The sequence below is a fragment of the Melanaphis sacchari genome, unplaced genomic scaffold, assembly GCF_002803265.2.
Source record: "Melanaphis sacchari strain LSU unplaced genomic scaffold, SCAv2.0 Contig45_pilon_pilon, whole genome shotgun sequence".
NCBI classification, from domain to species: Eukaryota; Metazoa; Arthropoda; class Insecta; order Hemiptera; family Aphididae; genus Melanaphis; species Melanaphis sacchari.
In genome coordinates this window covers 358,455-372,116 of record NW_020271303.1, presented here as the reverse complement: position 1 = coordinate 372,116, position 13,662 = coordinate 358,455, and the positions used below count along the sequence as shown (strand labels likewise).

Genomic DNA, 13,662 nt, shown 5'->3' with positions numbered 1-13,662 from the left:
TATAGCCAGGACGACGACGGCGACCGATTTTCTTCAAAAGAGAGGTTAAATAATATTACAAGAGAGTAAAGACGACGTTTTCGGGGCGGACGACGAAAAGCTATATAGTTCCGTCGAGAATGCAGAAAAAACGACGCAACGCATAATATTATTATTGTTTATACGCGATACGCTTAAATACTTAATAACAATATAATATAATATTAAATTATAATAGTGTAGGTTTTCAAAAAAAAAGGTTTCTCTGAGGTATCACCCGATAACGATGTTTACATACATCGACGCACGCTCGTGTTATCGTGGCGCGCAATCAATTTACAAATATCATCGTACAACAATATTACATAAAACATTGAAACATAATATACGTGTTATATAAATGCATATTATTACAAAATAATTTGATAATATTATAATAACACATATATTATTGAATTGTATGGTCTTGTGGAACACATAAAATTGTACAGGTGTCGAACTAACCTTGGGAACACATCATCATCGATAAATGCGCACGGGTCGCTACTGCTTCTGACAACGACGGCGAAGGCGGCAGCGGCACGAGGTAACACGACATATGCACTGGCGACGCAACAATATGAACTCTGCGCCTCTTCCATGTGCCGGGGCGTGTAGGGTAGTGGTGGTTGTTGGTGGCGGTCGGTAAGGGGGAAGATGTATCGGCGGGGTGGAGGGATAGGACGGCGAGGAAAGTACACCCCACCGCCGCTCAATCGCTGCCGTTACACTAGTTAGGTATATTACTACTACTACAACAGCAGCAGCCGTTTGCGGAACTTATCGTCCGAATTTCCACACGACGTAATATTGATTTTACAATGAAATTCACCGTCGACGGCGGCCATTAAAAAAAAAAAAATAAATAACAAGAAAAACGCCTTGCGACGTCGGGCGTTCGCGTCTCTTCCGGCGGCACAAGACGAGAGCGCCGCCTCCGGTGTGCACAGGACGCGAGCGCGCACACGCGAATTCGGACGGGAAGAAAAGCGCTTTGCGCGTATGTTTGCACGGGACCCGGGATACAATAATAATAACAATAATAATAATAATAATATGATTATTTTTGAAACAACAATAATATTATCGTTGTCGTCGATGTTATCACGCCCGCGGGTGGCGTTAGTCGTAAACCATAAGTACAACAAAATCGACACACGACACGGACCGAGAAGAGAGAAGTGATCGGAACGAACAACGAACGTACGACGACGACGGACGGACGCGCACGCACTGCCGGCTGGCGGTTTTGTGAAACGATCACTGCGGCCGTACGACCCGATGACCGGACTCGGAATGGGAATAATGACTCTATATCCTCCCGACGATAATATAATATAACATATATATATATTTTTATTTATAATATAAAATAATAATATATAATATGACAGTGTGCACACAACCAGCTGCTCTGCTCTCCGGGACCCGCTCTTTATAAAACGCGTATCATACACTGCTGCAGTGTTATAGTATACTGCTGTGTAGTAGTAGTAGTAGTTGTGTGCATTCCTTTCCTGTGTTTGGTAATAATAATATTCAACTACTATAATTTTTATTCTCTCCTCTTCTCTTTCTTTTTCGATTGCGCGCAATGCCCAATGCTGCGCGACCTTCGCACACCGCACCACCACCGCACCAGTGTAACCACTCACCGGCTCTTCTCACCGACACTCACACACTCTCTTCTGTAGTGGTGTTCCTACCCTGTTGCGAAATTTCATCGACAATTTTCAACCACCTACCGTGTGCGTATCACACACCGCGACCCGCAGCACTACCATTGTGTAACGCGTATCTAAACTACCCAACTACGCACAACGATTTTTTCGCTCCCCTTCTGCCACCACTCGGTTCGTTTTCGTCTCCTTTCGGTTCCACCGCGAAAACGATCGACGATAAGAAGTGTACGACGACATGCAATGATACGCTATAAATGAGGTTTCGACCTGTCAGGAACAGGATAATAGCACTTTCCTCCGACATAATATAATATACACTGTAATATCAGTATAACGCGCTAAATCCACTGAGGTTATCAAACCGACATATATTTATTTTTTTAATCCGTAAATAACCAACAGCGTTGTTAACACGACGCCACGGGGTAGTAATATCGAAACTATTTTTGGCTATTAACCGCCTGAGGGACGAGCACAACTAATCCCTTTGTATACCAGTCCGGTTAAACGGAAATTATTTTTTTGCAGCTAATCTATCCACTCACGATGACGTTCTGCTGCGATTAGAAGAGTCTATTTATAGTCAGTCACTACGAGAGACTCTCGAATATGCGTACAATGACTAAAAATATGTAAGGTACGTGGTGAGCGCAGAGGGAAATCGGAAAACAAATCGCACTGATAACGCGTAAATATAATATTAATAATCATATTATGTGTAGGAACCGCGTACGTGACGTATTGCGGAGATTACAATATCGTTACGTAGGTATCATTGTGTGCGAATAAACGTTATGTGCACCGTAGTATTGTTGTGCACTGTAACGACTAACGACGGAGTAGCAGTTGTCGTCGTGCCTAATATTATATTGTGTGGTATCGTGAAAAAGATATCGCCAAATGAGGTTACACGATCACATTGGCGGCGATGGGGGAAAAACGAATCTAAAATGGCGCCGCCCATCGGTTTTTAGCAAAATGGTAAATTGAAATGCACACACGCGCGCGTACTAGCTGGCGCAGCGTCCGGTGTGTAATACCGCCGTATTATAATAGTCGTGATTTAGTGCAACGGGCAACGGCCGCGTAAACAACAAAAATCCTCGACGAGAGTTCAATATGGCGACTCCTCCGCCAACGGTAATGCCGGTCGGAGAAGCGTACTACACAACACCACACGTACACGACGGCGCGTTCCTCTCTGTGCATATATAATATATATATATATATGTATATATATAAATATATGTATGTATAAATATGTAGGTATACGTGCACACATATTATATTGAAATAGTAATAATACCGGAGAGACACGAAAGGTATGAGACGTAAGGAATAATATAATAGTAATACAACGTCCTAATAGGAGAGCGAGTGTGTGCATTGTACACACAGATACACACACAATATCGTGTGCAAGACTCGGCGTGTGAGCGCGAGACATTGGGAAAAAAAAAAATAAATACATATACACGTAATATAAATATTAATAAAACGAGAGGACGAAAAGAGGAAAGAACGAGCGAGAAAAAAATGAAATAAAACCGACGGAGGAAGGAAGTGTTGTGTGCGTGTGAACGTGAAAGGGAGCGCGCGGGGACGCACGGTTCGGCAACGCCGCCAGATTCGTGACGTCACGGTCGCGGCTGGTACGGCTGAGTGGGCAGTCAGCTGACGACTACTACACGGACTCGAACGGTAATGCTACGATTATTTTTATCAGCAGGGCACTGCGGGGCACGTCTGATGTCTGGCGCGCGTACCGCGGCGGCGTTTGGTCGCGCGCGCCGGCCGGGTGCCGCGCACACGAAACATCACCGGATCCCGACACACGTCCGGAGGACAGATACGACATGACGAATATCGTGTAGTTATCACTAATAAATACCACAACATTACATTATTGTTTTATCGCCCGTGTCGTGAGTGTACAGCAAAATAACAAACGGGAGTCGCGTCGACGGTCGATCGAAATCTGTGATCGATCGTCGATGGGATTCGCACCACGATAGATTAATAATATCATTGTAATCCTCGCGGCACGACTACGACCGTCGTACGGGAAAACGACGACGGTCGTTCAGAAGTCAGAATATACCGACGTTATCATTACGATAATGATAAAATATCACGTCGTACGGACGCGCTAAATCGTTTAATCGGGTCGACAACGTAAACCGAAGAAGAGTATTTATTATTAAAAATTATAAATTATAATATTGGCGTGGATTATAGAGAGAGCACTCGAGATGTGTGCATGATTTAATTTGGAGTGCGTATGTCATCATAATAATAATATGTGACCACCACCGGCGGCAGCGGCGACGACTTTTTTTTTCAGCAGTATCTCCGATCAATGCAAAAGCAAAAAAAAAAAAAATATATAAAATCATCATCGTTGACCCGACGTGATGATAAAATAATTCGATCGACGATCTATAACCCGGTTAAGAACATATTATAATAATAATAATTCGACGACGCTACGACGAAAGGGGCGCGCGTGCGCCCGCGTTGACGTAATAATAATATTATTATTATTATTATTATTATTATGGTAATTGTGTCACAGACGTACACACGGTATCGGCCGGTAGAGGAAACGTAACCGCGCTCCCCGACCCGAATCCCACAGAAACCACCTACGCCGCCGTCGTGTTACTATTACTTCCATTCGGATGACTCGCGCGCGCGCGAGCGCGATCGTCGCCTTCGGCCCGAGCGCGTATAAATGAACGACTGGTCGCGCGCGCGCCGCTGAATTGAATTATATCGCGGCGTTTATAAGCTCCCCGTGTTTTTACGCCCGCGGGACGACGGAGGGCCGCCGGCGTGTACGAACAGAGCGCGGCGCCGAGTCTATTGTGTCCGACGGGTCGGGCGGTTGTGGAGTTTGGTGCGTGTGACGGGGAGGAGGAGGGCCTCAAGGACCGGTATGTGTGAGGAGTGTGTATACCGCCGCCGCCGCCAATGTAATTAGCGAATTCGATTCACTCTCGGCGTTGCCAGACTTACGACAGATTTCACAATCGGAATAGAAAAAAAAAATACATAATAATAATAATAAAACATTAAACATTAAACATAACGGGGCAAAAAACTGGTTGTCGGTTCGTCGTTTTTTTCCTATGTTTGCATAGGCCACCACCGACGGCGGCTGCAGCGAATGTTTTTTTTTCCATGCACACCGCCACCGCTGCCGCCGCCGCTCTACTAAATAAACGCGATCGGTTCACTGGTATTTTAATCATATTATGGGATGTAAAACATGATAATATTGTTTTAATATTTTTGTATTTGTCCGTCCGTTGCGAACGTCGAGTAGGAGACACTGGTTCCGAGTTATGAACCGAGCAATGTATTCGTTTTGTACAACGACGATGACGTCGTGTGCTATTATACATAACAGCGATAATTATTACGACGTCTGCGCGGCGATATAATTTTCTCGTGGTGTGCAAGTGGTAACCCGGTGTGCGTATACCTCATTTCCACCGGTTTAGAGTACGCACGGTGTGAGTTTGGAGACGTTGTTTTTCAGGATTTTCTCGCGTTTTTTTTTTTTTTTTTTTGTGTAACGCGCGTGAGATAAAAAACTGGTCCACCGATTTTAAAAGACAAACAGACAAACTCGTTTTTCATAGAGCCGAAATCGTTTTTTCTTTCGATATAATTGAAAAACGATCGTACAAAACGCACACCGATCGAATTCATATTTTAAAATAATAATAACCTATTAGGGACAACTAAACCGGATGAACTCATTAGCAAGTATAGAATAATAGGATATACAATACAATTATAATGGACCGATTTGCCACTAGAGATATTATCTTATTGATGAAGTATTTAAAAAGAAAAATATAGAAACCTTTTTACGTATTTTTCTTTGTATGTTTTTCTGCCGAGACATAGTAAAAAAAACGTCAAGTTTAACAAAAAATAATCACGAAAGGTATTATTACGTCAATAATAAATAATATAAAATATGAAGTACATCAATCAGGTTTACATTGCATGTACTAAAATATGTTTAGGCTTTAAATTAAGCAAATTATTTTAATAGATTGTTTATAGTTAATAAGTTAAGACCTACTTATAAAAAATATCAACTTGATTTTAACGTTTAGATGGTAAAAATATCTAAACTATTTGTTTAACGTGTATTATAGAATGTATTGAGTTTAAATTTAACTAATATCTAAAATATGAGGCTCATGTACCTATGAAATAATTATTATAGGTAGTACAGCGAAAATTAAACTCTTTGTATAATTTACTAGTAAAATACTCGATTTGAAATTGTTTAAAAATATTTTAATATTTTTTTTTGACTTTAAACAACTAAGATTTTTGATGGGTGGTTCTGTATTTAAAAAAAAGTTTAGGCCTGTATCAATTTTTAAAAACTTTGTGCGAGCAATACTACACAAAACACGATAACGCATTAAGGGCGCTTTTAGATAATTCAGATCATTCAAACGAATAGTCGAACAGCGTGGGCTAAAACCGGAGGTAAATGGATTTTTCAGATTCAGACGAAAGAGAGGAAGCGCAAAAAACTAGCGCTCACATCACAGAGTTCAACCGGGGCTCTACGGGAAATAAAAAAAATAATAAAAAAAACGCGACCGCCCACACACAATCCACCCCATTAAAAAAATACGATAGTATTTACCTTTACAACGGCGGCGGTGTATGATAAATACGAATATTTAAACTTTACACTGAAAAAATGCGAACGTAAACACTTCGATTTTAATACCAAATCGGGTGTACAATAATACGTATTATAAACGCGCGAGGAGACTGTCCTAGATACGTGATATAGGTCGTGTGATAGACTTTTACGTGTAAGATACGTTTTACGATTATCAAATACATTAATACAATGACGATTTTTTGTCATTGGCGTAATATTTTTTTTATACAATCGGTTTGTGTAGCTCGCACCTCCGTCGGTCCGGAACATCGTGTTCTCTCACTCTCTCTCTCTCTCTCTCTCTCACTCTTCGTTCTTACCGCGTCGCCGACATATTAAAAACCGTAGGCATAGCACACGCGCGATTATTTTATAGGAATCCGTTACATTATGTATTAATTCTTTTTTTTTTTAGGAAAAACAGTACGTCATATTATTAGTGAAACATTCTACCTTCACCGGAGCGCGTGTCTTCCACACTCGCCCATCCGCCCATCCACCCGCCGCGAAAAACGACTATTAGCTGACTACGTAGTACGTACACATCACGAAACGGTGTGCGACGGCGGCGATGGTGGCGGCGGATAGAGGTATTCCGCACAAAATATACGCTGCTGAAGCCAGTCGTCGATAATAATAACATTGTAATACCTACATTATTTTTATTACGAGCAACTTTGCGGTGCATATAGCGACACAATTTTCGACATCATATACAATATGCTTAGATTTTGTTTGACACAAAACATTTATGTACATTGTATACAACCGATTAATAATTAATAATTCATTCGATGGTGGTATTACCATCGTTATTATTATTATTATTATTATTACACCGCAGCGGCGGCGGTATGGAACGAGTCGACCTAAAAAAATTAAACAGTACGAGAACTGCGAAACGGGGAGGAGGGGCGCGGATTGTAGGTCTCTGATTTTGTATACACGCGTGATTATTTGTTTCACAAGAGAGTACAATAATTATTAATGTCATACGTTCTACAGCCGTGCATATAATAGTCGACGAGAACTTATCCGTCTACGCGATACAAATATTATTTAAAAGTACGAATCTCGAGCAGTCGAGCTCTGCCGTACAACTCTCGGGAAGTGAAAACTGAAAACGTCTTTTACGGTATTATAATTTATCACAAAAACTGGGTCTCGTAAACGCGTGTATAGTATTATCGTATTAATATCATTTATATTGTTTACGCCATTGCACCGTGGTATGACCCGACAACGCTCTATTGTGTTTTGTTGCTGCGTTAATCGAGCGCCGAGGAAGGTAGAAAACGTATTATTATGTAGGACGTTGTTATAATTAAATCGCAGTGTCAACATAACAATAATTCTCCACCGATCGTTTTCCCGTGGATTCTGCACAGAGTTGTGCACACGAGACCGCGCGACGAGCAGACCAGTTTGTGAATTGAAAAAAAGGCTATTTTTTTTTTTATCGCCATCAGACGAGTCACGAGTGTACAATAACATAATGTATATTAATAGCGCGCGATTTAATGTCAACCGGTCGTTAAACCAAAAAAATCTTTTATTTTTTTTTCAAAATTTTTTTTCGTCGTCATACCTTCGGGAAAACTTCGGGCACCCACGTTGTGTTCGGGAAACGACACGAAAATTATCATTACCGTCAATTACACACGGTTAGGTGTGTGTGTGTGTGTGAGAGAGAGCGTGAACACGCGTGCGCGCGCGCCGCGGGCCCGCTAGTGTAATGTAATTTGCGTGCGTGTGGAGGCAAGTCCACGCGGCGAGGAAAGGGTTACCCGTCGAGCGTTTATCCGGTCACGCTGTGACAATGATCCACGGCCATTCAACGACCTTCCGAAAGCATATTGGCACGGCACAGTGTTGCCATACGGCATGTCGGAGATTATTTTTAAACACGATAATATTCTCGTCCGTTTCCCCCCGGCCCGCGCCACCGCGGTCACCCACGAACACCGTGCGCAGCCGGCAGAGGCTATTTAACTCGTATCATAACAAACGCGATCGTCCCGCGCGCGCGCGCGTCGACTCCGCTTGATTTCCGATGCGTTTTTCACAGACGCTTTGCGACCGCCGATTTCTCGACCGCAAAACGGACGCGGCGCGTTCGGATTTGAGAATTATTGTTATTCATTTATTTTTTTTTCGCCGTTCACGACCGCGCACACGTCGTCGGCTGCTCGTGTACAAGTGTGTGACGCAAGGCGCGCAAGCCCACAAACATCACAATATATATAATAACAGGATAATATCGCTATCGTTACACTGTTATTATTTATTGTAGTCGCCGGCCGCTGAGAACGCTCGAGAAGTCGAGAAAATCAGTGTCCGTTTTGCGATGACCTACTTACCTTACGCAAACGTCAGTTATTGATCAATCTCTTTCTCTCCGTCACTCTCTCACTCATTCTCTTTGTCTAATGGATACATAAACACGGTGCGCGAACACACACACACACACAAATAGTGTGCAAAACGTTTTGCACACGTTCGCTACAATCGAACAACAACAACAACAACAACCCCTCTGCCACCGAACAAACAACAACTTTTGCAACACTATTACCGTAAACCGTTACCTATCTATCGTGCGGCGCCGCAAACGAGATAAGAAAATAATAACGGTCCCCCATTTAGGCGGCTGAATAAAACCCAGTAAAAAATAAACGTATCATTTTTTTTCTATTTTTTAAAACGGCGTTAGCGGAAGGGAGGTGACAAAAAATTGACAACGTAGTTTTCTCCCACTGAGTACAATGCAGCCCACTTTTTGGTCGTGGGTACCCGTGCGAAATGCGCGAGCCCGGTGTGTTGTAAACATAGAATATGATGGTGCAGCGTGCGTAGACGGACGAACGAAAGCGCAATCCAAATCGAAGTTTAATGTACGGTGGTAGTGGAAAACGAAAAAATATATAAAAATAGAAGCCCAATGTAATACATTTCGAGGCTTATTGATCGCATTTTAACACACACACGCACACGTACGTACACAAAAACAGTCAGCCAGCTGCCTGCCACCGAGAGGATAGAAAAGGGGTTGGTGGACAGTGCGGAGTCGGGGGATAGTGGAGACGAGGTGGACGACTACTATATACAACGACGTCGAGGTGCTGGGGAGGAGGTGTAACACGGGGCGTTTTACATTATCGCGGGCGCGACGGAATTCCCGGCGACATGGGCAGAGGATTTGCCCGGCGACGGCCGTTTGACTTTGATTTCGAAACCATTATGCGCGAAGATGGAGGGGCGGTAAAACGTAGTCAGTGACGGCAAGGGACGACCGGAGGTGTAACGTGCACACCAAGATGGCGGACACCCTGGGATCGTTTGTTCGGCCGGGGGATAACTTAACTTTAAAACCCCTTCCCCTCCACCGACCGTCACCAACGACTCGCCATCGCCTTTCGCATCATCTACCCCACACACACACGCACCACGCGCCAGCACGGCTTCCGTAAACAGTGTAGCTACTATATACTCGTCTACACCGTCGTCATCGTCATCTTTACTGCGGCTACACATTGCGTGTCCGCTCTCCTCGCGGTTCGCCGAGCGTTGTCCAAGAGAATAATGTGCAGAGCGAAAACCTAACCTTGCCACCACGCTGCTGCAGAGTGTGAAAGACGCGTTTCCTATACAGTCGCGACGAGTGCACAACATTCCTCACGTATATACATATGTATATATATATATACACGTGTGTGTATATGTGGAGTATACGTACATACATACATATATAATATATATTATATACGATCGATGAGTGTGGGATCCACAGACGTGGTGCAGACATACATGAACAAGTCGGCGAACGGTCGTCGAAGGCTGTGGGTTGAAGTTTTACAACATTCGGTGCTCCGGCGTGTGTATAGTTATAGTATTATATATAAATGTATATATGTATATGTTTGTGCGTGTGTGTGTGTATGTATGTGCGGCTATGTTTAACGAAACGACCGGAGCAGTGTGCCCCTCACATAATAAATATACACGTCTCTCACCCCGCGTCACCCCGTCACCGGTGTCCTCCTCTTACCCGTCCACCTAGTCATCGCGCTTCCTCTTGCTTCTCCGCTCCGGTTACGGCCACAGCAGCCACCGCCGCCGTCGCCCGTCCTTCCGCGGAGCTCTCTACCGTTCAATAGAAAACGCCATTTTATTGTATTGTACACACGCACACGCACGAGCGTACGTACATACAACCTCTCTGGTGGTTCAACCGAGAAACGACGACGTTTCGCCCCCTCCCCCCCTGTTGAATATACCACCGCTGTCGTTGTCGTTTTTGCGCCCCAAACGTACCACTACACACACACCACTCCCCCACTCCACACCAGCCATCACCGTCACGTCGTACTCTCCTCGTCCGATATCCTCTCTCATCTACCACAGACGTGGTACCTGGCCACCGGTCGATATATTCACCCGAGCGCGATTTGTCGAAATGTAAGGGCGCGAGTGAGATTATATTATTATTTACAACGAGACATTAAGACGCATGCAGGTGGTAGGTAGTAGTGGTTGTTGTGGTTGTGGTGGTGGTGGTAGTAGTGGTGGTGAAGATGGCGACGATTGTTATATTATTACCATGTTATATAATAATAACATGACCAAATAAGGTGGTGACGACGAAAATATTGTGTTCGAATCGTTTGTATAATAATAATAATGATGATACAGTTTGGTGATCTATAAACGAGTTATCCGTAAACGTCCTCTAGCACCGTGTCCCCCGGAGTGTCACGCAAAAGTTTAGGAAAACATTCGTTTTCCCTCTACACATTGCATCATAATATTATGTTATGTTAATTTGTGTTGATCGAGGATTATACAGAGGATCATTCGCCAACTGTTCGATAGATAAAACGTGTACACACGTATAATATTCATGTACAGGAGCGGTTACGGAATCGCAACGGAAGTGTTCTAACGTTAATGGAAAAAAATGTTATCGTCTCGTTGACGTCGCGTATGGAGGGGGGGGGGGACGTTACGTGAACGCGACTTTTGAAGGAAACCGTCCAATGCGCGACGGACGGCGACGATTCAGGAATGTCGTTCCTTCGCGAGCATCGGAAAAATATAACCTTTCGACCGCTGGCCGATGTCCATACCTGACACCACTACGGCACGTTATCGTCGCTATATTATAATAAATAAATTAATTGACGTAATAGAATTACACGGGCGAGCCGACTTCTCGGTGTTGCAATAATAATATTCTAATCGGTCGTACATTGATGATGGGGAATGAAAGGTTTCTTCGCGGATTCACGCGGAAAGCGTTAAATAAAATCTGCCGGTCGGGTCGTCGGTGATGTGTTAAACCGTAATAATATTCGTATCGTAAACGACGATTTCGGGCGGCGGCTATCGTTGTGCAGCCGTTCGCACGCGCACACACAATCGTCTCGCCGCCGCTCCGGTTTGATCCCGATACTCGCACGCAAACAGTTAAAACATCGAGAGAGGATAGACGGCGGCGTCGGCAGCCCACAAAATCACCGGTGTATAATATTATTACGCTGACGGCGAGGGGTCCGAGGGGGGTGGGTAGGAAACGACGGAGAGAAGGACCCGCGACTGTCGGTTTTATTATATTTTTTTCACGTTGGCCTCACTGATTATTAATAGCATCGGGTCGCATCGTGTTTTATTTTTTATTATTTATTTATTTATTTATTATTATTATTATTATCCGTAACATCATACTATATTATGTGGTAAAATACTGAACGCATGCGTGAGAGTGCGTGCGTGTGACAAAAACCAGCGGCATCACACATGCAAACGCATTCATAAAGCCCCGTCATGTCAGAGTAAAAATCAATGGGATAATAATTTTATTGAATGGCATTTCGCGAAAAATGTACACGACTACGGCGGTGGCGGCGGTAATCGCGAGTACCGATGGTACCAAACGACAAAATGTAATTTTATAGTAAATACAATGAATATTGATGCATAAAAAAAATTTTATTTGTTTACTTACCACCTCCTGATAGCCAACGGATCTCCGTCATCCCGTCAGTTCATAACGCCAATGTTTCATTTGTAATCTGGAAACAGAAACCAGAAACCGTTTTTAAAAAAAAATTGCAACGTATGGAAAAAAAACCGTAAGTCGTCGACGAAATTAAGCATTAAGCAACACGGGGAGGTGGGGGATTTTCAAAGTACCATCGGATTATTTCCGTTATCAGCGCGTAGAAGCTTTCGCGTGTGATGTGTGATAACGCGCGACTGTTGATAATGAATCGTTAAAATATTGTTATTTATTACTATTATAAAAATAACAGAACGGGCATTAATGTTGACAGAAAAGACGACTTCGATACCGAAGAATACAAAATGTATATATTTAATAATAACGTTGGTGATAAATACCGTTGTCCGAGGTGGCCGCCGTGGTAAACCGAGATAAAGCGAATCGGCTGCGGCGGCGGCGGAGCGCACGCACACGCCGGATGACGGTTTTCGACGGTTTTATACGTTATAAACCATCACGACCGGTACGCGAAACTCGAAACGATGAAATCATAAAATTATTTCTATAAAATTTTTTTTATAAACTGTCGTCGTCGGCGACGGAGCACGGCCGCGCGTACGATTACATACAGACCGTCTACGACTGACACGTTACCCGCGCACTCATATACACACACACTCAATCGCATTCACACGAACACCAAAATAAAAAATTGAAAAAACTTAAAAACAAACGAAAACAAATACGGCACGGGGATATTATTTTTAATTATTACAAGCACACTGATTTATCGGGAAGAAGAAAAAAAATTTGAAAAAAATAAAAAATAAAATAAACGTATCGTCGAAAAACAAGGAATTTGATCTCTCATTAAACAGATCCCGAACGAGACACGACGATAATATTACTATTATTATTATTATTATTATTAATATTATGACACGCGCACCGCACGGACAAGTAAACTCGTCGCGTCGATTAAACGGCGAACACTACTACAACTATAATACAATACACATGCACAACACCACTATAATAATAATAATAATAATACTATGCTGTGGCGGGCGGCGGCGACCACGGTCGACGGCGACGGCGACGACGACGACGACGACGACGACGGCGGTGGCTGTGGTAGTGGTGGTGGTGGTGGTGGCGGCGGCGGCGTCGACGACGACGACGGGTAAGCAGCAGTGAGTGCGTACGTTGCCGATTCACACACACAGTCGCGGGCGGTGGTGATGACGACGGCGGCG

At 43.5% G+C, this 13,662-nt stretch overlaps 1 protein-coding gene across 4 annotated transcripts in view; it reads right to left on the bottom strand.

Annotated features, from left to right (window-relative positions):
• The window catches only part of LOC112598099 (serine/threonine-protein kinase tousled-like 2), a 41,571-nt gene extending 28,136 nt beyond the window's left edge, over positions 1-13,435 (bottom strand). For 2 of the 4 annotated variants that reach the window (XM_025344443.1, XM_025344447.1), the window contains exon 1: positions 484-1,265. In XM_025344443.1, coding sequence (XP_025200228.1) covers positions 484-577 — 94 coding nt within the window. In that variant the 5' untranslated portion in view covers positions 578-1,265. Of the gene's footprint in view, positions 1-483; positions 1,266-12,409; positions 12,477-12,804 lie in introns of those variants that run through there. The other 2 variants (XM_025344445.1, XM_025344446.1) reach the window with 2 other exon arrangements.
• Between the last annotated feature and the right edge of the window lie 227 nt (positions 13,436-13,662).